The sequence below is a fragment of the Dromiciops gliroides genome, chromosome 3, assembly GCF_019393635.1.
Source record: "Dromiciops gliroides isolate mDroGli1 chromosome 3, mDroGli1.pri, whole genome shotgun sequence".
Lineage (NCBI taxonomy): Eukaryota > Metazoa > Chordata > Mammalia > Microbiotheria > Microbiotheriidae > Dromiciops > Dromiciops gliroides.
In genome coordinates this window covers 621,213,705-621,240,291 of record NC_057863.1, presented here as the reverse complement: position 1 = coordinate 621,240,291, position 26,587 = coordinate 621,213,705, and the positions used below count along the sequence as shown (strand labels likewise).

The 26,587-nt window shown below is 42.1% G+C and overlaps 1 protein-coding gene across 2 annotated transcripts in view; it reads left to right on the top strand.

Moving 5' to 3' along the window:
* The first annotated feature begins 489 nt into the window (after positions 1-489).
* The window catches only part of KAZN (kazrin, periplakin interacting protein), a 1,448,845-nt gene continuing 1,422,747 nt past the window's right edge, over positions 490-26,587 (top strand). The window contains exons 1-2 of one of the 2 annotated variants that reach the window (XM_043992483.1): positions 490-862; positions 1,226-1,423. In XM_043992483.1, the coding sequence (XP_043848418.1) occupies positions 1,261-1,423 (163 nt within the window). In that variant the 5' untranslated portion in view covers positions 490-862; positions 1,226-1,260. Of the gene's footprint in view, positions 1,424-26,587 lie in introns of both variants that reach the window. The other variant, XM_043992482.1, reaches the window with a different exon arrangement.

Sequence of the window (26,587 nt, the reverse complement as noted above, 5' to 3'; positions counted from 1 at the left end):
CCTCTTAGTCCCGAGGTGGGGAAACTTCTCAGGTTCCTTTTGGAGCTTGAAGCTGACCTGGACGGGTTGGGGAGGGGGAGCTGTCCAGGGCGTCTGGTTTTGGCTTGAAGTGCATCTAGCAGATGCACTCACTGTGGCTCTGGACTGACCCCTCCTGTCTGCTTCCGAATCCTCAGGAACCTCCCTCTGCTGGCGCGTTCGCTTTTTTTTTCTGCTGCCAGTCGGGCTATTAAAATTTCTGGTCATGAACAGGTTAAAGCAGCAACCAGCTCTGCCTGCCCGTCGCCTGCCCGCCTGCCCAGGCTGAGTTAGCACTTCCCGGGGCTTGCCTGCAGAGCATCTCCAAGTAACAGCATTTTGCATCATGGAAAGGGGGTGGAGGTGGGGAAGAAGGAGCTAAACTGCAGGAGGTCGGGGGAGACCTTATTTGACAACACCTCCCTCCATCTCTTCCTCCTGGCTGGGCTGGGGGGAGGGGTGGAGAGGGAGTGAGAACACAATTTCGTAGGGAAGGATTAGCACAGGCTGCCAGCCAAGAGGCTGTCTAGTGCCTACTGCGGATTGCTGTTGCTGCTGGTGGTGCTGCTGCTGAATTCAGCCGGGCAGAGAGACAGAGACAGACAGAGGCAGACACTCGCGCACAGCATCGGCTGGGCCAGCCACTGTTTTGGGCGCGGGGGACCCCAGATCCTGGAGGTGGGCTCCCTCCAAGATCAAGAAGACCACCTTTCCCCCAGCCCCCCAACACACACCTCACAAGGACAGGCAGCAGGAGGAAGGAAGCTGGGGGCAGCTCTCCTCCGCAGCCCCAGTGCTGAACTTTTAAACCCTAAAGACTCGGATCCCTTACCAGTCTCTCAGGGTGAGTGGGGGGCAACCAGGCACCAACCAGCTACCAACCAGCCGGGCCTGCCAGGGGACTGTGTAGCCAAAGGGGATCCTGTCCTCATCAATCCCTTGTGGAGGAGGCAGGACCCCTATTAGGGAAAACTTAGAATCTTCCCTCCTCCAGCTAGACCAAGGCTTTCCTGGTTTTTATTATTGTTATTATTATTTTTTTCCTTGACTGGGTAGCATTGTTTGAGATTCTGGACCAGAGGGGGCAGCAAGTCTAAGAGATACTCAGATGTTTGTTTGGGCTGGATTGAATTGAAGGCTTCCCCCAGGCTTCCAGTGGTTGATTCTTCACATCATTTGGACCCTTCTCTCCCTTTACACCTGTCAGAGGGCTGATCTCGGGTCATTGCCTCCAGTCCTGTGATGTCCTGCGAATGTGCAGGACACAGCAAGGGTGCCCAATACATGACAGCCACCGCCAAGGACTCGGAGGAGAGAGCCATGGATTCTATGCTGGTGACCTCCACTCCGGCTTCTGGGACCTTCTCCCATGTCTTCGGTCAGCAGTGCCAGCTTATGGAGGCAGGTAGGAGGGTGTGTGTGTGTGTGTGTGTGTGTGTGTGTATACTTGAGTGTATATGTATGTGTGCCTATGTGTATGAGCTACAGCTTTGGTGGTCTGGCTAGAGAGAGAAATTTGTGATCTGGTAAAATGGCTCGTGGATTTGGAGACCGAGAACCTGAGTTCCAATCACAACTTTGCCACTTAACTACCTGTATGACCTTGGACAAGCCACTTAACCTTTATGGGTTTTCCTCCTAAGTAAAAGAAAGGGGCTGAATGACAGGACTTCTGGCATCTCTTCTAGCTTTAAATCTATGATTCTATGATGTGTGTGTGTGCGCGTGTGTGTTCTGATCAGGGAATCCCATGTGGTCTTTATTCTAGAAGTATCCTGGAAACAAGATAAAAAATGGCAGAGCAGCAGAATATTATGATGGATATGAGGGGTTGGTTGGATTTTGAAGAAACAAAAACTCAGATCAGCTTCAACCTGGGGTCTTACCCTCAATCTATTTCCCAAGGTTTTGAAATGAAATTCTCAAGAGATGCTTCCAAAGCCTGTAGCTTTGGCCTAGTTGAGGGAATGTTCCCAAATTCTGTTCTGTCATAATTTTTGTGCCTTTTTTTCCTGGATAATTGAAATGCATACATTCTTAGGGATTGGGTTGTATGGGGGTGCTGAGGGTGGCAGAGGAGAATTAGCCAAATTTTCATTGTATCAGCAGCTGTGAATCTTGGCTGCCTGACCTTAAGTGTGGGGACTGTCAGCTTTCGATGAGGCATTTTTGGTTGGTCATTTTGGTATTTAAGTTTTCATCTTTAGCTTTACTGTTTAAGCTTCCAAGGATGCATAAGCATACCCTTATTTATTATTGAAGGAATTCCTTTAAAATTTACTTGGTGTCTTCATAGTTCTGTCATTCCCCATCCCCTGGGCCCCCAAATTAAACCTTTCCTTTATGACAGAGGAAAATAGTCAAGCAAAAACATTTGAAACATTGTGATTATGTACAACATATTTGATCCTAGTAATCCTCCACCTCTTTTCTACTTACTACCTGTGTGACCCTGGGCAAGTCATTTTTCCCATGAGGGAGAAATGTATACCCCCTTATCTCTCTTCCAGGATGACCATTGTTTTTTTCCCATTATTCAAGAATTAGATTTCATGGCTTTCAACCTTAAAGCTCCCTCCAGGTCTTAGTTGAGTCATAAGGATTTCTCCTAAGTGTCTCGATGAATTTCTCTTCTCTGTGGCTTGGAGAGTTGGTTTTGTTCATTGACTTGAGTTGAATTCCTAATCTTGACCAGCCATCTTACAAGTACATGGTCCCTTGGAGGATCAGGTAAAAAGAATGACTCAGTGCACATTGATCCCACCAGTCAACTCTGTAAATATTATTAGTGGCAAATCAATGAATCAGTCAACAAACATTTATATAATCACTTAACCCTTCTGGGTGTCAGTTTCATCATATATCAAATTAGGGGGTTAGACTCAATGAACTTTAAGGTCCCTTTTAGGTCTAAATCTATGATCCCAAGTGCCCAATATGTGCTGGTAACTGTGCTAAGCACAGGGTCTTGCCCCCAAAGGGCATATATTCTAGGATTTGGTAATAACAGCCTTTATATAACACATCATGTTATATGCATTTTATATATGGTTTTTCATTTGATCCTTACAATCACCCTGTAAGGCAGGTGTTATTATTATCCCCATTTTACATATGAGGAAGCTGAGGCAGGGAGAGGTGGAGTGACTTACCAAGGGTTATAGAACTAGTAAGGGTCTGAAGCCAGATTTGAACTCAGGTCTTCCTGATTCCAAGTCCCACCAAAAAAGAAAGAAAGAAAGAAATGAGGAAGAGGATGGATTTAGAAAAGCATAGAAAGACTTCAGTGAACTGATACAAGTCCAACACTCTGTTCAGTATGTCATCTAGCTGCTAGTTCAAGGTGTTTTTGTTTTTGAGAGAGAGACCAGCAGGAAAGGCTTTGTGTAAAAGGTGGCACTTGAATTGAGTTGTGAAGGAAATCAGGAATTCCAAGAGGTGGAGGTGAGGAGGGAGGGCATGTCAGGTATGGGGAACAGCCAATCCAAGGGCAGGGAGATGGGAAATGGAATATAAAATGGAATAATGTAATGGAATATAAAAAACAAGGATTCCAGGCTGGACTATGCTGTAGATGGAAGCTTTGACATGAAATTTTCAGGAGGTGCTTCCAGAGACCAAGCCTGCAACTTTGGCCTAGTTGGGAGAACGTCCCCTAATTCTGTTCTGCCATAGTTTTTGTGTACTAGCAAGAGGCAAGAAGACCAGAAAAGTAGGGAGGGGACTGTGTATATATACACAGCTACACAAGTATATGCAGATCTATAGACATCTACTATGGGATAGGCTTTGTGAGGAACATACACACACACACACACACACACACACACACACACATATATATATATATATATATATATATACATATTTAAATATCCATTGCTTGAAGAACTGTTAAAATGGCAATTGTAGGGGGCAGCTGGATGGCACAATGGATAAATTACCGGCCCTGGATTCAGGAGTACCTGAGTTCAAATCTGGCCTCAGACACTAGCTGTGTGACCCTGGGCAAGTCACTTAACCCCCATATCCCTGCAAAAAAATGGCAATTGTATGCATATATCTACATATGTGTTATCCATATAGCTACATTAGAATCACTGGATAGAGGGCTGACCTTGTGGTCAGGAAGAACTGGATTCATATGAGCTGTGTGGCTATGGACAAATCACAGAAACTCCCAGGGATCCCATGCAGCTGATAATTAGGAGAAGAGTTACAATTTGCATCAGTGCAGAGAGATTCCATAAGAGCAGTAGGCATCTGACACTGATGATATCATAGGTCTTTCTGTCTGTCTGTCTCTCTTTCTCTCTCTGTCTCTCTCTGTCTCTCTGTCTCTCTTTCTGTCTCTCTGTCTCTGTCTCTCTCTCTTCCCTTCTCTCTCCTCTTTCTCTCTCTCTCTCCTCTCTCTCTATGTCCATATATCTATGTCTATATATCTCTCTCTCTCTCTATGTCTATATATCAACCTATCTTTCTCTCTTGGTACTTACCTGTTTGTCTCTCTACCTATCATCTATCTACCTACCTACTTGTCTATCCATTGTCTGTATGTCTATCATATATCTGTCTGTCTACTTATTTTTTATCTACCTACCTATCTGTTTATCTGCCTATCATCTATCATCTACCTACCTGTCTACCTAGCTACTTATCATCTGTCTATCTGTCCATCTGTCTATCCCTGTCCCTGTCCCTCTCTGAAACACACACACAGATACAAACACACACTTGATCTGGTCTCTGAATTCTAGGAGACATGACATCGTCACTGGAGATGTAATATCCTGGTATAGGTTCCTAAAGGTTGTATGAGTTATCCCTCAGGAGGGGGTAGGTTCCCCCTCCCTGGATGTCTTCAAACATATGTAAAATATGTTGTAAAGGGGATTATTACCTAGTAGGGGTCAGACTCAATACTGCTCTGGGAAATGGGACTGATCAACAGAAATTGCTGACAGTAGGGGTTGTCTGACATGGAGCTAAGCTTCTGGGACACACTGTGGAATCACCTTCTCTGAAGGCCTTTGAAAGCAGGAGTGATTTTCACTTCAATTCAGCAAAGCCTTATTAAATGCATCCTACCTGCCAGAATCTGTGCAAAGAAAATGAGAAACTACACCTGCTCTCAAGGAGCTTGGAATTAGAAGGCAAGGGATACAGCATCTCTACTCATAGGTAAATACCAGATAGTGAAAAGAAAGGCCTCCTATAGGAGTGGACACCTGAGCTGAGCCGAGAAAGGAAGCTAAGGAATCTAAACGATGTAGGAGAAGAGGGATTGCATTCTAGGCAGGGGGAACAGCCAAGGCAAAGGAAAGGAGGTAGGAGATAGAAGGCCAAGATCAGAGAACAATCATTAAAAAAAAAAACACAACCAAAAAACATCCATTTGTCTGGAATGTAGAGGCTAGAAGAGGAGAATCTGGAAAAGGAGCTGGAACTAGATTGTGAAGGGATTGAAATGCTGAGAGAGTGAGTGCTTTGGTTTTCATCTGGGGTCATTGACTTCCCCCTTTAAGGTGAAATACATAGAGCTGGGGGGCAGCTAGGTGGCGCAGTAAATAAAGCACCTGCCTGGATTCAGCAGGACCTGAGTTCAAATTTGGTCTTAGACACTTGACACTTACTAGCTGTGTGGCCCTGGGCAAGTCACTTAACCCTTATTGTCCTGCAAAAAAAAGAAAGGAAGGAAGAAAGGAAGGAAGGAAGGGAGGGAGGAAGGAAGGAAGGAAGGAAGGAAGGAAGGAAGGAAGGAAGGAAGGAAGGAAGAGAAAGAAATAGAGCTGCTTCTGAAGAATTGGGTACCTGGTGTACATTTCATTCTTTCAAATGAAGTGGATGGTAAAAATTCAAGTAGATGGTTATAGTTGGGTTGAATTATTTCATGCGGCCAAACAGTATCTGAATAACCCTTTTTGTTTAAGCAGTTTCAATAGGTGATATCTCTTTTCATTTGATTGTGGGTGTTTGATTACTTACCTTTATTTTTTGGGGGGGGTCACTTGAGGCAATGTGGTACAATGGAGTCAGGACCTGGGGTTCAGAGCTCACCTCTGATGTTTACAACCTAAGTGATCTTGGGTGGGTCATAACCTTCCTAAAGGATATTTCTTTCTACATAAAACAAAAGAGGAAGCAGGATTGGTCATTGCAATTAATCTGAGCTCATCACTCACCCTGTTACTCCTCCCCATGGATGTAAGTTCTTCATAGGATCATATACTGAGAGCTGGAAGGGACCTTAGAGGACATCTAATTCAACTCCTTCATTCAAAAGAGAAAAAACAAATCGTTTTACTGAAATTTTTTGTTTTTACATCCCCTACATTTTCCTTGTATTCCTTCTCCTTCCCCCACTCAGAAAGCCTCCCCTCATAAAAAACAATATTTTTAAAAAAGAGGAAGAAGAGAAAATATCAGTAGAACCAATGAATACATTGAGAAAACTGAAATTATATATACTATTCCTCACCTGTGGACCTCCACCTCTGTAAAGCAGCAACAGGAGGTATCTCATGATAGAGGCAACTAGGTGGTGCCATGGTATATAAGCCTTGAGTCAGCAACACCTGAGTTCAAATTCAGCTGTGTAACCCTGGACAAGTCACTTAACCCCTGTCTGCCTCTTTCCTCATCTTTAAAGTGGGGATGAGAATCGCAGCTACCTCCCAGCATTGTTGTGAGAATCAAATGAGATATTTGTAAAGCACCCAACACAGTGCCTGGCACATAGTAGGTGCTTAGTAAATGCTCATGCTTTTCCTGTTTACATCCTTGTAGTCCTTCCTTATGCTGTCTGTGTCCCCATCTTTTCTCTTTTTACTTTGTATCAGTTCACTGAAGTCTTTCTATGCTTTTCTAAATCCATCCTGTTCCTCATTTCTTTCTTCCTTTCTTTTTTGGTGGGGCAATGAGGGTTAAGTGACTTGCCCAGGGTCACACAGCTAGTAAGCGTCAAGTGTCTGAGTCCGAATTTGAACTCAGGTCCTCCTGAACCCAGGGCTGGTGCTTTATCCACTGCACCACCGAGCTGCCCCAGTTCCTCACTTCTTATGGCACAGTACCATTCATTCCATTTGTGTTCCAGAGTTTGTTGAACCATGTCCCCAATCAAAGGGCATCTGCCTTGTTTCTAACTCTTTGTTACCACAAAACAAGCTACTATCAATATTTTAGTGCACATAAAGCCCTTCTTTTTGTCACGAGCCTCCTCGGGAACCCCTTCATATTACAGATGAAGAAAGTGAGGCACCAAATGGTTAAGGACTTTGCCAGGGTGAGAGAGCTGGCAAGTGTTCTAGCCGCGGCACTGTGCTCTGTCCTGTAAGTTCTGACCAAGGTTGTATTGGAACCAGTTCAAACAGGCTCCTGATGTCCTATTGTTAAATTTCCAGGCTCGTCATTTATATGTCAGAAATTGACAAACATTGCAAATCAGGGTCTGATTTATTTTTTTGTTGACTGTCTGGACTTAACGAAAATATTAATAATGCAGATTAAACTTAAAACTGTGGGTTTTAAAATTTTTGTTGTTGTTGTTCAGAGAGACGGTTGTTAAACATTTACCAGCAGCCCCCTGCCTCTGACTCAGTTGTCTATCCCTACATATTCTACTGGCTTAAGTTTATGTTTTGAAATTAAATCTCTTTAAGATGGGAAGAATGTCAATTTAGGTTATTTTTCAGACTGCAATTTTGGGGGTCATTCTTTCTAATGGATTGAAAAGATCCCACCTGAACCCTCCTTGTAGAAAGAGAATCAAATTGGTGAGATAATTCATTGGAACAGTGGTTTGCTCTGTTTTTGGCTCCTAATTCAGTAGTGAGAGAAATGGTTAACTAATTATTGGGGACATCCAGGGTTTTGCCCTGTCCTATTTCTTTGTTTGAAGGATATTGCTAACCTCTGCCCAAAACTAACCCGATCCAGACCATCTTATCTAAGGTGAATCCCTTTCCATTGTATTTCTTTTTTCTTTTTCTTTTTCTTTTTTTTTTGTGGGGCAATGAGGGTTAAGTGACTTGCCCAGGGTCACACAGCTAGTAAGTGTCAAGTGTCTGAGGCCAGATTTGAACTCAGGTCCTCCTAAATCCAGGGCCTGTGTTTTATCCACTGTGTTACCTAGCTGCTCCCTCCATTGTGTTTCAAACAAGCAAGTTTGGGTAAAGGTAGATCCTTGTCTAGATTGCCGAAGCCTGGAGTTATCTGGGTATAGACATAGCCTTTTTGTCCAAGAGTTACATGATGTCACTCTCTCAACCCTTCATTAGAATGAGCTCCCTTGGGGCAGCTAGGTAGCACAATGGATAGAGCACCAGCCCTGGAGTCAGGAGGACCTGAGTTGAAATCTGGCCTCAGACACTTAACACTTACTAGCTGTGTGCCCCTGGGCAAGTCACTTAACCCCAATTGCCTCACTTAAAAAAAAAAAAGAATGAGCTCACTTCTCACCATAATATTCATTCTCTCATTGATTATTAAGTAATCAGAGTTGATTGACACTCTCAAGAATGCCCACTCTTCCGAGGGCACATAAATTGTGGACCTACCTCCATGAGGGAGTTTTGGCATTTGAGAGTGCCCCTGACCTCTTTTATTAATAAAATGCAGGCATTATTAACAAAATGATTAATTACCCAGAAAACATGTCTTTTGAACTTTGTAAAGGTCACAGTTGTCACCCAGAAGCACTACCTTTACATAATCAGTTAGGGCTCTTTCTTTCAATGTATGAGTCCATGCAGAGAGAAGCTGGTTCTTTTACATTCTCTCTGATATGTGTCTGGGACAAGAAGTGAGGTAGCATGGTGGAATAGAAATGAGCTTTTGACATACTAGCTGTGTGGATAGAGTGCTGACCTTGAAGTCAGGAAGACCTGAGTTTGAATCCTCTCTTATTTATTTATTTAGAATTTTGCCCAAGTTACATGTAAAAACAAATTTTCACATCGATTTTTTTTTGTGAGTCAATTGGGCTTAAGTGACTTGCCCAGGGTCACACAGCTAGTAAGTGTCAAGTGTCTGAGGCTGGATTCGAACTCAGGTACTCCTGACTTCAGGGCTAGTGCTCTATTCACTGCACCACCTAGCTGCCCCCACATCAATTTAAAAAAATTTTGTGTTTCAAATTCTGAATCCTGTCTTAGATACTTAGAGTTACTTAACCTCTGTCTGCCTCAGGAAGTTTCCTTATCTGTAAAATGGAGATAGTAATGACACCTGCTTCATAGGGTTATTTTGAGGATCAAACTGGAAAAAAAAAATTGTAAAGCATTTTACTTTGCCAATCTTAAAGAGATAAAATGATGGTGAAGACGATGATCTTTCCCCCTTCATCTGCCTTTTTCCTTGGTGGCTTCCTAGTTTTCTTGCAGGTTCTATTCCCCTGCCTTGCGGCTATCCATTTGCTTCCTCATTGGGTATGGGTTCTCAACCCTCCTGTCTTTCCAACAAGACAAAACTCCTCCAAGTTGTTTGATGGTGACTTGCAAGGTATTTTCCTTTAGCAAAATTGTAGGTGACCGATGTGCTGTTGCTTGTCTGAATGGATTTGGTGCCATATAGCCCTAATGATAACTTAGAGGGAAAGAAAGACATCATTCCTTACCAATGAGAATGAATGACTTTGTACTTTCTGGTAGATTTGCTTGACTTGGACATCAAAGGATGACAACTTATAAGTGCCTGGCACATGATAAATACTTAATAAATTCTTTTTGACTTGACTTACTAGGCCACACGACTTAGAAATGGGGATAGTCAGTCAGTCAGTCAACAAGAATTTATTAAATGCTTACTATATACCAGGCACTGAGCATTTCTTCTCTCATACAATTGTTCTGTGTTATTCTAGCCAAAGGATGATAGCACAAAGTATGGAGAAGTGTAGCAGGTACAATAACAACTCACTAGCTAACATTTATATCGGTTTGCAAAGCACAGAGACTATCTCATTTTATTCTTGAGATAATCCTGGAAAGTAAGTACAATTATACCTATATTGCAGAAGAGGAAACCAAGACCAACTGAAGCTAAGGTATTTGCCTATGGCCAAATAGCCAGTAAGTATCTAAGCCTTGATTTGAACTCTTCTCTTCTTGTCTCCAGGTCCAGTGCTTTTGGCACTGTGCCGCCCAGATGTCTGTAGATGGATGTTATGGGAAACTCAGGTAGTACAAAACCACAGAATCTCAGGGCTGGAAGCTTCCTCCAAGGGCATGTCATCCAATGATCTGGAAGCCTGTGAACAGCAAGATGTGCAGTGCTGGAGAACTCATCATCTTTTTCTCCCCCCAGGGCAATGAGGGTTAAGTGACTTGCCCAGGGTCACACAGCTAGTAACTGTCAAGTGTCTGAGGCTGGATTTGAACTCAGGTCCTCCTGAATCCAGGGCTGCCCCTAACTTATCACCTCTTAAGGCTGTTGCATTTCACTTTTGGACATCTGATTATTAGGAATCTCTTCCACGCATGGAGGCTAAATCTTCCCTTTGCAACTTCTCTCCCCGTTGCTTCTTATTCTACCCACTAAAGCCAGGAAGAATGAATCTAATTCTTCTTCCACAGCAGCCCATAAAGACAGCTATTGTGTTCCCTCAGGGTTTTCTCTTCTCCATCTCCAGTTTCTTCTACCTACCATTGAACTCTAGTCTTTTATCATTTTGGCTCCTCTATGAAAACACTTCCAGGAACTTATGAGTTCTAACATTATTTCTCAACCAGAGACTGAGGATACTTGATGTGGTTAAGCTATCCTTGGTGTCTCATGAAATCTTGGATTTCCTCACTCTCCTTTGTCACATTTCTTTTAAACATGGAAGGTATATGTAGTTGGAGCCATAATTAAATGGGAACATCTGGGGCTTAGCTTCAGGGTCCCAAATTTAGAGGGTGCTGACAAAATTTATGTTCTTTCAGCAGCAGAGAAGTGATAGAGATTAATACCAAAGTTAGCAAGAGTAGTTAAAATAGCAAGCTATAAGTTTGTCAGCTAGGTGGCCCAGTGGATAGAGTGCTGGGCCTGAAGTCAGGAAGATTCCTCTTTCTGAGTTCAAATTTGGCCTCAGGTATTTACAGGCTGTGTGATCCTGGGCGAGTCACTGTTTGCCTCAGTTTCCTCATCTGTAAAATGAGCTGGAAAAGGAATGGCAAACCACTCCAGTATCTCTGCCAAGAAAACCCCAAATGGGGTCATGAAGAAAAAATTGGTGGGTTGGGCTGACTTTATCCTTTGCGCTTGCCTTGCCCTACTCTCCACCCCCCAAGAGCTAAGGGTCTAAGTATATGGAGAATGGAAAGATAAGCAGTCATCATGGTATAATGGAAGAATCACGGGACCAACAAGGAGACCTTGACCTGAGTTCAGGTTTGCCATTTACCAGCTGTGTGACTTGGGATTTGGGGCTTTATTTTCCTCATTTGTCAAATAAATAGGTTGGACTGCATTTGGCTATAAGGAGCCTCTCCACTCTAACAATCTGTATTAATCTGTACAGTGAGCGGGCTGGATCAAACTTATTCTATGTATCCCTTCTAATTTGACCAAGGACCATAGATTTAGAACAGGAAGGGATCTCAGAAGCCCTCTAATTTACCTCCCCCCGCCCCCATTTTACAGATAAGGAAACCGGGACTTACAGCAGTGACTATAGGTAATAAGCACAAACACAGAATTTGAACCCGTGTCCTTTAACTCCAGAGGCAGCCCTCTTTACACCGTCCTATCGTCCTTTGAGTAGGATAATAATACATAGAATGAACAGATGAAAGAAGAAATGCCTGGGATATAGTAAGCAGTTAATAAATCCTTGTTGGTTGACTGACTTTTCCCATTTCTAGGTGGTATATTTTAGAAAGTCAAGTTAAGAAGCATTTATGGAGAATTCACCATGTACCAGGCACTTATAAGTTACTGTCCTTCTGTAAAACTGTAGGAGACAGCGTTGTTAATTATCCGAATGGATACGATGCCAAATATCCCTAATGATAACAAGTAATATTCTAAGTGTTGGGCATATCACGAAAGGCAAAAGCAATCCTTGCTCTCAGGACACTCACCATCCAACAACATCTAAGCAGCTGTGTACATACAAGTTATAGACAAGGGGTAGGGTGGACAATCTCAGAGCATTGAGGGGGATCTGAGAAAGGCTTCTTTCAGAAGGTAGGATTTGAATGGATACTCGAAAGAAACTACTCTCCTCCCTCCCTCACCTGGCTGCTTCCCAAGCAGCCCCACCTATAGCCTCACCAGCCCAGCCATCAGCCCAGATGACAGTGGTGAGGAAAACTGAAGCAATTGGAGCAATGGAAGGGGATGATTCTAAGCCAAGTTCAAGGATCTCCATCCTTTTCTCTCCTACCACTTCCAAGATTACCCCAAGTGTCTCTCTCTGCCCCCCCCGCCCACCCCAGCTCCTATCCTGATTTTTTCATCTCATTCTATCTGGGTATTTTCATCATTTGGCTTTTTTAGTACACTTTCTTGATAGCATTCATTTCCCTCAGTTCCCTGTGGACTGAAGATGGGAAGAGTGGCCAAGAATCCACCCCTAGGACTACTCCCAATAGAGCCCTCAATTGACTGGCTTTATTGAAGCTGAGGAGGGAGAGAGACTTTAAAACCTGAACTGGGTCAGTACACTTCTCAGGCAAAGTAGAGCTATCTCATCTATTTTATAGGATTTTTACTAATTTTGAACTCCACCCCCCAAAAAAATTTTCCCTATGACTCACAGATGGAAAAGTTGGCAAACACTATGTGAAAGGCTTCTCCAAAGGTCTAAGGCAGACAGAGATAATTGGAGGTTTCCCCCAGAAAGTGAGTTGACTCTTTCGCCAAGTTGTTTATTTGCTGGGAAAAATATCAATCAGTAATTAACTAATGAGAAGACAGGAACTGTTTTGACAGCTCCATTTGCAACCCTGTGTTTTGTTTGCCCAATAGACGGCTCCTGTTTTCTTTAGGAGCTGTTAGCTCAGCAAGATGGTGTTTGTGGGAATAGGCACCATGCTCGACCACCCATCTTTTCAAGGTCAATCCCTGATTTCTGTTAAAAATCCTCTTTTGCTGAAGACCCCCTACCTAACAAGGGCAGCTTCTTGAGTGAACTAAAAAAATATGAAATGAAATGACAATGAGATAAAGGAACTAAAAAATATGAAATGAGTCCCCCAAGTAGTCCACATTAACTGGGACAGGGGTTATAAGCGGAAAGGGATAAATCCAAGTTCATGGTGTAGGGGACTGAGTATGAGGTTTGGAATCAGGAGGACCTGAGTTCAAATTCAGCCTCATGAGCTTAACTAGCTATGTGACCCTGATCAAATTGTTTCACCTCTCTGGACCAGGGCTTCCTTATTTGCAAAGTGAGCTGGGTTATAAAATTGATGTTAAAATTTGTTTTTACATGTAAGGTGGGCAAAATTCTAAATTAATTAATTAATTAAAAGTGGGCTGGGCTGGAGTGGATTGGAAGGCCTCCTTTCTAACTCTTACGTGAATACCCTTTTGTTTACTGGACTCCTCTCCACTCCTGGAAATCTGAAAAAGTTTAATTGAGTTTCCTTCTTCCAAGAGGGAAGATAGAAAACCAAATTATTGGAAGAAAGAGACTGAATGGTCCCCTTGAGCATTTTGGGTTTAAATGCTGTAATACATCTCTCTAGAAATTGGACAAATGTGGGGAAGGGTTTGTAAAACAGGGTTTGATTCCAAAACAGCAAGTCATCTAGTGAAGTGTTTGTTACCCCTTCGGGGTTAGTGGGGCCAGTGGTATGGGTGGATGTTAGAGGGCAGAGAGCCAAAATGATTCGATTCCCTCTGAGCAAGACACGGTGGGGGTCAGGGTAAGGTGGGGGAAGAGACAAGAACCAGCCCAACTGTGAAGAAATTAATTATTCTCTCCTACCCACTGATTGTCTTTTTGGGAAACCAAGTGGAAAAACAACAGCCCATTATACCTTCCCTGTATGAAACTAGTCTGTGTCAGGCTCAGGAATTCATAGGCAAGTGGGGCTTTGATGGCCCCATTTTGTCAAGGTGCAGTTAGGAGATCTCAGGCTGCTTTGATTGGGTCCCTGCCCTGGCCCACCTCAGGAGTCTATCTGATAAGCTCCCTCTGAGCTATCCTCTTGCTCTGACCTGCTTCTCTTCTCAGACTCCCACTAATAAGCCAGCTTCTTAGAAACACCCAACACTGCCTTTTCTTATCGTTATCCCCCAAACCCTCAGCCCTGCAGGCTGCTTTGGAAGGAGGGTAAAACTCTTAATGGCAGTCCCTTCTCAGAATTAATGAAGCTAAATTAAGCTAGAGCTGTATGCCCAATACACACACACACACACACACACACACACACACACACTTTCCACCAAGGGCAGTAGAACACTGAAATTTTGTAGGGATTATTTGAAGAAATAGAAAGTGATTTATTTTTTGGAGAGAAGGTTATTATGAATATCCTAGAGTACTCTGAAGAGTTTTTTTTCTTTTTTTTTTTTTGTTTGTTTTTGTTTTTTGTGGGGCAGTGGGGATTAAGTGACTTGCCCAGGGTCACACAGCTAAGTAAGTGTCAAGTGTCTGAGGCCGGATTTGAACTCAGGTACTCCTGAATCCAGGGCCAGTGCTTTATCCACTGCGTCACCTAGCTGCATGCTAACCCTAATGCTAACCCTAACCCTAATGCTAACCCTAACCCTAACCCTAATGCTAACCCTAACCCTAATTTTTTTTCCTTTTTTTTTGTGAAGAGTTTTACATCATGTACCCATATAAGGTCCTATTGTCTCCCTTGCCTCCATTGTGGTGTGTCATTTGGCGGCAGTAAAGAGACTCAGGTTATTGCTAGTTGCAGATTCATGTACTTTCAAATAATTCTCCACCTGAATAAAAAGTTGAAAACTAGAAGGTTAAGTACAATAAAAAGTGTAATGAACCTTGACTCAGAAGTCCCAGGTTCAAATCCCAACTCTGCCATTTACTACCTAAAGGGGTCATTGGGTTAATTAATTTCTCTAAACCTCAGTTTCTCCATCTGTGAAATAAAGGGGTAACATTTGATAGTCCACAACATTCCTTCTAGCTCTAAATATGTGATCCCAGTAAATTCCCAGTAAAACAGTCAGTCAACAGGCATTTATCAGGCACTTACCAAGTAATAAACACTGTTTTACAGATGATGAATCTGAGACCTAGAGAGGCAAAGGTTACACACCTGGCCAAGTAGCAGAGTCTGGATTCGAATCCAGGTCTTCTGACTCTAAGTTCTCTTTCTGTTATCCCACATGGCTTTCTCCTGGGGTGCCTTCTCATCTCATCTCTGCCCACCCTGCACTGGACTGGGAGTCAGGAGACTTGGGTTCAAGTGCCTCTTACTTGATTCCAAAGCACCAAGCCTCCCAGAGAAGTGTTTGTCACCTCTTTGCCGTCAGTAGGTACAATGGTATGGGGTATGTGTGAGAGAACAGGGATCAATCAAAGTGATTCAGGTCCTTCTAGGTCCTTTTTTGCCACTTACTGTGTAAACTTGCTAAGGGTCAGAAGCACCTCAGAGAATATTTAGTCTAATTTTCCTATTTTACAGAGGAGGAGACCAAAATCTTATCATATCCTTCATTGTGTGTCATCCATGCTGGCTGGCAAATAGTAGGCACTTGGTAGTTTACTTGGGTTCAGTTGAGAAACATCTTAAATTCTCACTAATATAGGACATATGTGGTTGGTAGCTGTCTAATGTAGAGGTATGGCTGGATCAGGTGTCTCACAGATAGCTATCTGATCTGAAAGCTGGCCCGCTCCACCCTCAAAAGAGACTTTGTTTTCTACTTTGTGAGAAGCAAAAGAAGAGTCATGGCTTCTCATCTAGCTGGAAAGGGATAGGCAGGATCCAGGGTTGCCATGGTTGGGTAGTCTTTCTTGCACTTTCCTGTCAGAGGGGTATTGGCCTAGAATTATACTTATTTGTGGGGCAGCTAGATGGCACAGTGGATAGAGCACCGGCCCTGGAATCAGGAGTACCTGAGTTCAAATCCGGCCTCAGACACTTAACACTTAACTAGCTGTGTGACCCTGGGCAAGTCACTTAACCCCAATTGCCTCACTAAAAAAAAAAAAATTATACTTATTTATCAAACTATCTAGGGGTATGGTAATCCACGATATTTCTCAAGTGGAGGGTACCATTTAGTTTACAATAGACAACGTAGCTCCCTCCTACCAAACACTAGTTACACAAAAGTAGTAAACACAAAAACAATAAAAATCACATTATCATCCCAATAGATGCAGAAAAGGCTTTGGACAAAATACAGCACTCATTCCTATTAAAAACACTAGGCGGGGGGCAGCTAGGTGGCGCAGTGGATAAAGCACCGGCCCTGGATTCAGGAGTACCTGAGTTCAAATCCGGCCTCCGACACTTGACACTTACTAGCTGTGTGACCCTGGGCAAGTCACTTAACCCCCATTGCCCCGCAAAAAACAAAACAAAACAAAACAAAACAAAACAAAACAAAAAAACACTAGAGGGGCAGCTAGGTGGTGCAGTGGATAGAGCACCGGCCCTAGAGTCAGGAGTACCTGGGTTCAAATCCGGCCTCAGACACTTAACACTTACTAGCTGTGTGACCCTGGGCAAGTCACTTAACCCCAGTTGCCTCCCCCCCAAAAAAAACATTTAAAAAAACACTAGAAAGCATAGGAATAAATGGTGCTTTTCTTAAAATGATAAATAGTATCTCTCTAAAGCCATCAGCAAGTATTATCTGTAATGGGTATAAACTAGAAGCCTTCCCAATAATATCAGGGGTGAAGCAGGGATGCCCATTATGACCACTATTATTCAGTATTGTACTATAAATGCTAAGTATAGCAATAAGAAAAGAAAAATAAATTGAAGGAATTTGAATAGGCAATGAAGAAACAAAACTATCACTCTTTTACACTTGGAGAATCCTAGAGAATCAACTAAAAGTTAACAACTTTAGCAAAATTGCAGGATAGAAAATAAACCCATATAAGCAATCAGCTTTTCTATATATAAGCAACAAAGTCCAGCAGCAAGAGATAAAAAGAGAAGTTCCATTTAAAATAACAACACATAATCTAAAATACCTGCCAAGACAAATCTAGGAACTATACGAATACAGTCCAAAGTACTTTACACAAATAAAATCATATCTAAACAATTGGAAAAATATTAATTGCTTGTCAGTAGGTTGAATCAATATAATAAAAATTACAATCCTACCTAAATTAATCTTATTTAACGCCATACCAATCAAACTACCAAATATATTTTATAGAGCTAGAAAAAAAATAACAAAATTCATCAGGAAAAACAAAAGGTCAAGAATATCAAAGGAATCAATGGAAAAAACATGAAAGAAGGTGGCCTAGCTATACTAGATCTCAAACTGTATTACAAATTGGCAATCAATAAAATAATCTGGTACTGGCTAAGAAATAGAATGATGGATCTTTGGAATAGACTGAGAACATAACACATAGTAGTAAATGACCACAGTATTCCAGTGTTTTATAAACCTAAAGATTCAAGCTTTTGGGTCAAGAACTCACTATTTGACAAAAATTGCTGGGAAAACTGGAATGAAGTTTGGCAGAAACTAGACATAGACCAACATCTTACACCAAATACCAAGATGAAGTCAAAGTAGGTACATAATTTAAACATAAAGGGTACTACCATAAGTAAATTAGGGGAGTATGGAATAGTTTACCTGTCAGATCTATGGGTAAAGGAAAAATGTATGACTAAACAAGAGAGAGAGAAAGAGAGAGAGAGAGAGAATAGATAATTTTGATTACATTAAACTAAAACATTTCTGCAAAATCAATGTAGCCAAGATCAGAAGAAAGCAAGTGGAAAACTGGAAAAAAACAGTTTATATGAAGTTCCTTTGATAAAGGCATTTTTTAAATATATAGAGAACTGAGTCAAATTTGTAATAATACATATCATTCCCCAATTGATAAATGATGAAAGGAATAGGCACTTTTCAGACAAAAAAAATCAAAGCTACCTGGAGTCATATGAAAAAAGCTCCAGATCACTATTGATTGGGGAAATGCAAATGAAAACAATTCTAAAGTACTACCTCCCATCTATTAGATGGAGAACAATTTTGAACGTTTCCCAAAGGACTATGACCCATCAATGCCATTACTAGGTCTTTATATCAAAGAGAAAAAAAGAGAAAATGACATATATATATGTATGTGTATATATGTATGTATATATATATATATGTATAGCAACTCTTTTATGATAGCAAATAATTAGAAATTGAGGGGATGCCCATTAACTGAGGAATGGCTGAATATGGTATATGATTGTGATGGAATATTATTGTGCTATAACAAATGATGAGCAAGATGCTTTCATAAAAACCTGGAAAGACTTACATTTTAAAGTTAATTGAATAAAACCAGGAGAACATTTTGCACAGTAACATCAATACTGTATGATGATCAACTGTGAATGACAACTATTCTTAACAATATAATGATTTTTTTGGGGTGGGAGCAATGAGGGTTAAGTGACTTGCCCAAGGTCATACAGCAAGTAAGTGTCGAGTATCTGGGGCCAGATTTGTACTCAGGTACTCCTGAATCCAGGGCCAATGCTTTATCCATTGGGTCACCTAGCTGCCCAGTAATATAATGATTTAAGACAAAGGACTCATGAAGAAAAATGCTCTCCACACCCAGAGAAAGAACTGATAGAGTCTGAATGCAGATTGAAACATACTTTTTTACTTTATTTTTCTTGTTATTTTTTGGGGGGGGGTGGGGCTGTGTTTTCTTTTACAACATGACTATGGAACTAAGAACTTGGAACTGTGTTTTGCATGACCACATATGTATAACCTATATCAAATTGCTTACCTTCTCAATAAGGGGAGGGGAAAGGTGGGAGGGAGAGAATGGGGAGCTCAAAATTTAAAAAAACAAGTGTTAAAAATTATTTTTCTATGTTTGTGTTAAAAATTTTTACATGTAATTGGAAAAAATAAAATATTGTTTTTCCTTAAAAAGAGAAATGAGAAAAAAGTAAGCAGTAAACAGAAATTATGGAAGGTATATCATGAGGAGATGCATGAATACATAAAAGTAACTGAGTTCTTTGGTTAGTAGGGAGGAAATATCTTAGTACTTCCCCCCACCAAGACAAACGGAACAATTTTGCTGAGGGGAATCCACTCTTAGAAGTCTCAAGGGTTGCAGATTCTAGGGGTCAAGGGACATAGTTGGGCTCAGCTTCCTTATATGTCTGTGGATGAAGGGAAATATTTCCACCATTCAAAAGTTCATGCTTGATTTTCTTCTGGATTATTTCTCATGAACAATTCTTTGGAAGTGTCTACCCCCGTGGTAGATATGTAGTGTCATCCTCAGAGGTCTCTCAGTCAACAGAAGTCACAGCAGCATAAAGTATCATGGGGCTGTCTCTCAGGAAAACTGCTCCAGGCTTGTGAGGGAGTAGAGTTACACTGGTACACACATACTCATACACACATATATACATATATGTATATATGTGTGTGTGTGTATGTATATATATATAATTTTTTTCTGGTGAGGCAATTGGGGTTAAGTGACTTGCCCAGGGTCACACAGCTAGTAAGTGTTAAGTGTCTGAGGCTGGATTTGAACTCAGGCCCTCCTGACTCCAGGCCAGTGCTCTATCCACTGCACCACCTAGCTGCCCCTACGCTGGTACTTTAAAAAGGGAAATTTCTTTATAAAGGGTGACATTGTTATCTTGTGGAATGCTACGCAATTAGAACTGAATGTCCCAACCCATCACCCTCAAAATAGTGAGTTGGGATGGAGATTCCATCTCCAGTTTCTGTGCCTTTGCATGGTCTGTCTCCTATTAGTAAAATGTTCTCTCATGTCCCCTTGGCCTTTTGGAATCTTTTCCTCCAATTAAAAGTCAGTACATGCCCCACATCCTGCATCCTTTTCTAATCCTCCTAAATGTTATTGATACTCCCTTTGTATGTATTTCATATTTACTCATCTGTATATGTGTTGTTTCTCTCTGGTAAAATGTAAGTTACATAAGGGAGGGGAGATCGTTTTGATTTTATGCTTTTATCCTCAGATTAGCACACTTCCTAGCAAATAGCAGGTGGTTGTAGATCCCATTGAAAAACTTCAATGGGAGAGCAAAAACTAGGGTTAAGTAATTAAGACTTTAACCCAGGATGCAGAAATGTACATGGTGCTCATAGTATTTTTAGTTCTTCTGAGTATAGAAGCAACTGAGCTTTGCATCTGGTTAGTAAGACTAAGTAAAAAGTTAAAATAGGAAGGACACAGATGCACAATATGCTTTCTCTTCCCTCCCCCTTTTCTATTATTATTATTATTTATTATTAATAAATACTACTACTACTAATAATGTTGTTAGTCATTTCAGTCATGTCTGATTCTTTGAGACTCCATTTGATGTTTTCCTGGCCAAAATACTGGAGTGTTTTGCCATGAGGAAACCAAGGTAAACAGGATTAAGTGACTTGCCCAGGGTCATGCAGCTGGTAATTATCTGAAATAGAATTTGAACTCAAGTCTTCCTGACTCCAGGCTGGGAGACCTATTCACAGCATCACCTAGCTACTTCTAGCTGCCTCCTTCATAGTTATACCCCTGAAAAATGTCCTCCTTAATCTTCAATCTGCCCCTCCCTCCCTCCTTCTAAGCCTTCTAAGAAATGTTTTAGGGTGTGTTGACTTCTACCTGCCCCAGGTGCAAAAGTTGCCAGTTCTGACTTTGCTGAGAGGTCATGTGGTACCACAACATATTTGGATGGGATTCTTTTCAACAATATCCAGGGTGTGATTACCCCAAATCCACTTGGAGACCTTCAGTGATGAAGAATTTACCACCTCCTAAGGTAGCCCACTTCAGGCTTGAGCAACTGCAATCATTATGACATTTTTCTTTATATCAAGATGATACTTGTGGGCAATAACTCCTGAAGATTGGTCAGATCCCTTCCCCTTGCCTAGGCTTATGTGTCAGCAAAATGAAACAGTTGGCTTTTGGTATCTCTGTAGTACCTTGGAGTTCTAAATCTTCTTATCCAATCATCCTATGAATTGGGAAAGACATTATCCCATCTTTAATTTTCCACCTGCACTGATGACCTCCATCACTTATCATGCCTTGGAGTTGACCCTGGGAGCTGGAAGGCTCTGCCAGCAGACCCTGAGCCCTGGTAGATCCTACCAAGCTGAAAAGTTGTCAGCCCATCAAAAATCATTTTAGAAGTGCTTACTGCACTAGGCATTGTGCTAAGTGCTAGGGATACAAAGGAAGACCAAAAACCAAAAACCAACCAAACAAAATCCCTAGACCTCAGACAGTTCCTTTGTCTACCGTTTAATCATACTTGTTGGTCAGATCTTGCTCTCTCTACCTTAACATCTGATTTCTCTCCTCCAAGAGTTCCCACCCTTGTTATTCACCTCTTGTTTGGACTTCAAAAATTTGTCTTCTTGTTTCAATCTCTCTCCAATCTATTCCCCACAGAACTGCCATGGTGATTTTCCTTTGGGGCAGGTTTGACAATATCACTTCTCTACTCCACGATCTCCCTGCAAGTAGAGCATGTACCAAAATTCTTTGTGCATTTTTAAGCTTCAGCAGGTTAAAAAACTGCATGAAGACTTCTGACCACCCCATACAGACTCCTTTGGCATTAAATGTCCTTCACGGAACGGCTGTGACCTTTTCCAGGCTTCTGGAAAGCCCTTTCTCACTCTTTGTTCCATCTAGAAAGATGGAACTCTTGCTGTGGCTCACACAAGAGCTTCCATCTCCCAAATTCAGCCAGCAGTTTCACGGTCCTAGAAATATCCCAACTCAGCATCTTTAAAATAGACTTCATTCCTTTTCTTCCTTAAACCTTCCTTTTTACCTAACTTCTTTATTGCTGTCCAAGGCATCTCCCAGGTTTATGACCTCGACATCATCCCCAACTCCTGACCTGCCTTCTGCTCTACATAACCAGTCAGGTGCTAAATCCTGCTGCTTCCACTTCAATAACATTTCCCATCCTGCCCCTTCTCTCTACTCTTGAGCCACCACTTTAGCTCAGGCCCCCATCCCTTATCTCCTTGATTATTGCAACCACCTCCTGATTAGTCTCCCTGCCTCTCATCTTCCCCCAACTCCAACTCCACAAAACTGGCAAAGTGATTTTCCATAGGTGAGGCTCTTATCATATCATTCCCCATCTCAATCATCTCATTGGCTCTCCATTGCCTTTGGGACAAAATATAACCTCCTCTGCTTGGCTTTTAAAGCCCTTAGCTGCTCATGTCTACTAAAGCCCTTCTAAGCTTTCTAGTCTCATCACTCCCTTTTCTGTACTCTATGGTCCAGACAAACTGGCCATCTCTCTTTCTCACCAGGCACTCCATCTACCCTCTGTGTGTGTGTCTTTGCACTGACCATCCCCCATCCCTAGAATGCACTTCACAAGTTTTCATATTTAGATCTGGAAAGGAACTTAGAGGTCCAGGAAACTGAGACCAAGTTGGGGGGGGGGCGATTAAGTGACTTCACCAAAGTCACACATACAGCAATCCCACAAAGGCAGGATTTGAACCTTTATTCCCTCTTTTTTTCCCCTTTCTCTTTTTTTGTTTTTGGTGATGCAATTGGGGTTAAGTGACTTGCCAAGGGTCACACAGCTAGTAACTGTTAAGTGTCTGAGGTCAGATTTGAACCCAGGTCCTCCTGACTCCAGGACTGGTGCTCTATCCACTGCGCCACCTAGCTGCCCCTACCCTTATTCCCTCTTAAGAATTTTTCACTTGCTCTAAGATGGGGCTCAAGGATCACCTTCTATATGAAATCTTTTCTGATCCTCTGTTAGCTAGTGCCCTTCTTCCTTCCCTCTCTCCTGTTTATCCTGTAGTCTATTTATATTTAGTCTCTACGTGTATACATACACATACATGTGTGAATTCACACATGTCTACCATTTATTACCTATCTATAAATATGCACACACATACATAGGTAATACATGATGGATAGAAAGGACCCCAGAGCTAAAGAGGTGTCAATCTCATTGGTAGAAGTGTTCCTGATCAGAGAGTTTTCTATACCTGAAATCACAGGCCACATGCATGTATACATACATATGTATGCACACATAAATGCATACATATGGATAGACATGTTTATGTTTATACACCCATGTCTATCATTTGTAGCTACCCACATATACACACATGGCAGCTAGTGGTGGACCTGGAGTCAAGAAAACCTGAGTTCAAATACAACCTCAGACACTTACTAAAGGTGTGACCCTAAGTAAGTCATTTCATCTCTGCCTGCCTCAGTTTCCTCATCTGTAAAATGAGGATAAAACTATCACCTACCTGCCAGTGTTGTTGTGAGGATAAAATGACATAATGTTTGTAAAGTGCTTTGAAAACCTTAAAGGGTCATAGAAATGTTTGCTTATATAATATATACATACACATATAAGTACATATCTAAACACATGTTTCCTCTCCTTCTAGAATATAAGCTCTTTGATGGCAAATTTATGGGTTTTTTTGTCTTTGTATGTCCAGACCCTTGCACTGTGCCTGTGGCAAGTAATAGGTGATTAATAAATATTTGTCGATTGATTAATCAATTCACCAGTCCCTCTAAATTTATAGAGGTTCATTACCAGGATGGCTGAGATTAAGGGATGTGACCAGGGTCAATGAATTAATGTGTCCCAGATTACATTTGAACCCAGATTTTCTTGATTCTCAGTCCAGACCTCTCCCCACTGTGGAGGGAGGATTTATTGGGCCATAGTTACTCTCACATTCTGCCTGCCATGTTATAGCAAGAGTTGAGATCAGCCTTGGTAGAGTGGTGTACTCATCCCAGTGACTCCCATATGGACTAGGGGACATCATGACCTCCCAAAGTGTGGAGATCTTTTCTCCCACCCACAAAGAACTGTCTCCAGGGCTAGCAGGATTATTTCCCTTTGTGAATCTGGGAATGTCCAGGGGGAGAAGTGAGGTAGGGACACCATATGTTTATTTTTCAGTTGTTTCCTGAGTATTTGATAGAGCTATCCAGCAAATGAGATGGATTCCCACAAGCTGCCCAGCGAATCCAAGCCCCAGAATGAATAGCCATGCCCACCCTGGGATTTGGGGATGCTGTGAAGTGTGGCTGACAGGGAAGGAGGCTGGTTTTTCCATGTGGCTCAGTGGGAAATGCGAAAAGTCTGCTGTTTCATAATCAGTATATGGGACTCCCTCTGTAGGAACAAAATCCACCATTGCAGATGACAACCTCTCTGTGACTTAGTATGCAATGATCAAAATGGCTAACATTTCTGTGGATGGTGTTCTATGGTTTACATAGGGTTTTACACACATTGTATTTAAGATCACAATAACCCAGTGAGGTAGGTGCTGCTATGAGCCCTATTTTCTAGATGAGGCTCCTAAGGCTCACAAAAGTTAGATGACTTGCTGAGGGTTTCACACCTAATAAGCTTCAGAGGGAGGATTTGAACCCAGGTCTTCTTGACTGCAAGTCCAGTGCTCTAACCAGTCATGTGATAATAATAGCTCATGTTTATTTAGTGTTTTCTATACATTATCTTACTGGAGGAGATTAGACTTGTCCTTAGTCACAGAGGTAGTCCGAGGTTGGGCAGGCAGGCAACAAGCATTTCTTAAGGGCTTATCATGTGTCAGGCACTGTGCTGGGATACAAATACAAGCAAAAAAAAAAAAGTCCTGCTCTCAAGGAGATTACATTCCAGTGCGGGGTGAGAGTGCATAGAAGGGAGCTGAAGAGGGGGAGGGGACAGAGAGAAGTCAGAAGCATTGCCAGGAGGAGGGATAAAAAGCCTGGGCAGCAGCCTAGGCTCTCCCCAAAAATGGAGGCCCTGGAAGGAATTCACCAATGGGAGAAGGGATCCAGCTTGGCAGGAAGGATGTTTCGACATGGGAAAGGAGATGGGCCATCATGGCAAAGTCTAGAGAGAGTCAGAAACCCACTTAGGAAGGGAACCTAGGTTTTCTTGACTCAAAGAGCAGTATTAGATAAGTCCAAGGTACTTACGTCCATAGATATGAAGAGACTTGCCTGGGGTCGCATGCTTGGTTAAGGGTCAGAGGTGGAATTGGACCCAAGTTATGCTGCCTCTATGCTCTACTCATTATGCTGCCTTGCCTTCTGGAAATCAGTTTACTTTTATTGTGCATACAAAAGAATGAGAACCAATCCACAGGGGTCCATAAATAAAGGTCAAAGTGAGACTTTGACCTGCCCAGGATTAGCTTCACCACTAGACATCTTTTCACAGGAAGCCTGAGCTCCAGACTCAGGAATTAGAAGCAGGAAGGACATTTGCCCCCTTCTCAGGGTTTCAGAGAATGTTGCAGCCCAAGACTTTAAGAAACAGGCACCCAGAATGCACCGGGAAAGGTGGCCAAGGGTAGTGTGACCCTACCTGTGCCAAATCTGGGAATGAACACCAATAGGTTTGGAGAAAAGCAAAGGGGTTGGGGGCGGGGGGGGGGGAGGAGGAAGAAGCAGCTTCCAGGGAATCTCCACTCTCTATCACAGTTAGTCAACAAGCATTGATTAAGCACCTACTGTGCGCCAAATTAGAAAATGTGTTGAAATTTATAGTTGTTGAGAGCTGCCTGGAGATTAAGGGATATGACCAGGGTCAATGAATTAATGTGTCCAAGGTTACATTTGAACCCAAATTTTCTTGATTCTCAGTCCAGACCTCTCCCCACTAAGCAAGGCTACAGAGATGGGATTAGATCTCTGAAGTTAGCTCTTTAACCACTATTCCATGCTGCCTATTATTTACCCCATTTTAAAAATAACTTTTTTGAACTCTGTTCCTTAAATGACTTGACAAGTCCCACAGCAGTGCGTTTCTGAGTCTATGATTTGACCCCAGGTATTCCTGACTTGGAGTCCAGGTCTCTATTTACTATACCAGGGGGCCCTCTTGTCTCTACGGAAGCTGGAATAATCCTGAAAGGCTCCCTGGAGGAGGTGACCCAACAGTTTAGGGCTTGAAGGTACATATCATAAGTATTCTAAAACCCACAAATCAATGCTTCTTCACTTGAAACTATTCATTGTAAGATGTGGTTCCTGTTCCTAAACCACTTCTGACCGGGGACTTGATTAGAAGTACTTCCCCTAATACGATTTCTAATTTATGGACTGGATAATGAGATTAATGAAAAATTTTTAGTAGGGGGAGGGGGGAAAGCATCTCTTTCATGGGCTAACTGAAAAGTTCAGACTCAACAAAATCTAACAGCATAGAGAGGAATGAAGCTTTCCTGGCTTTTATCTCACCCCCACCCTCACCCCTTTCATATACTTTCCTGAAACAGGGAGGGATATAGCTGGTGACCAATGCTCTGGACCTTGGGTGTTCACACCAGACCATGTCTAGGAACCAGTTTTGTAGACAGTGTTAGGTGCAGCTACTGCCTAAGCAGCCCATGCAAAGCTTTGGCACTGGAGTCT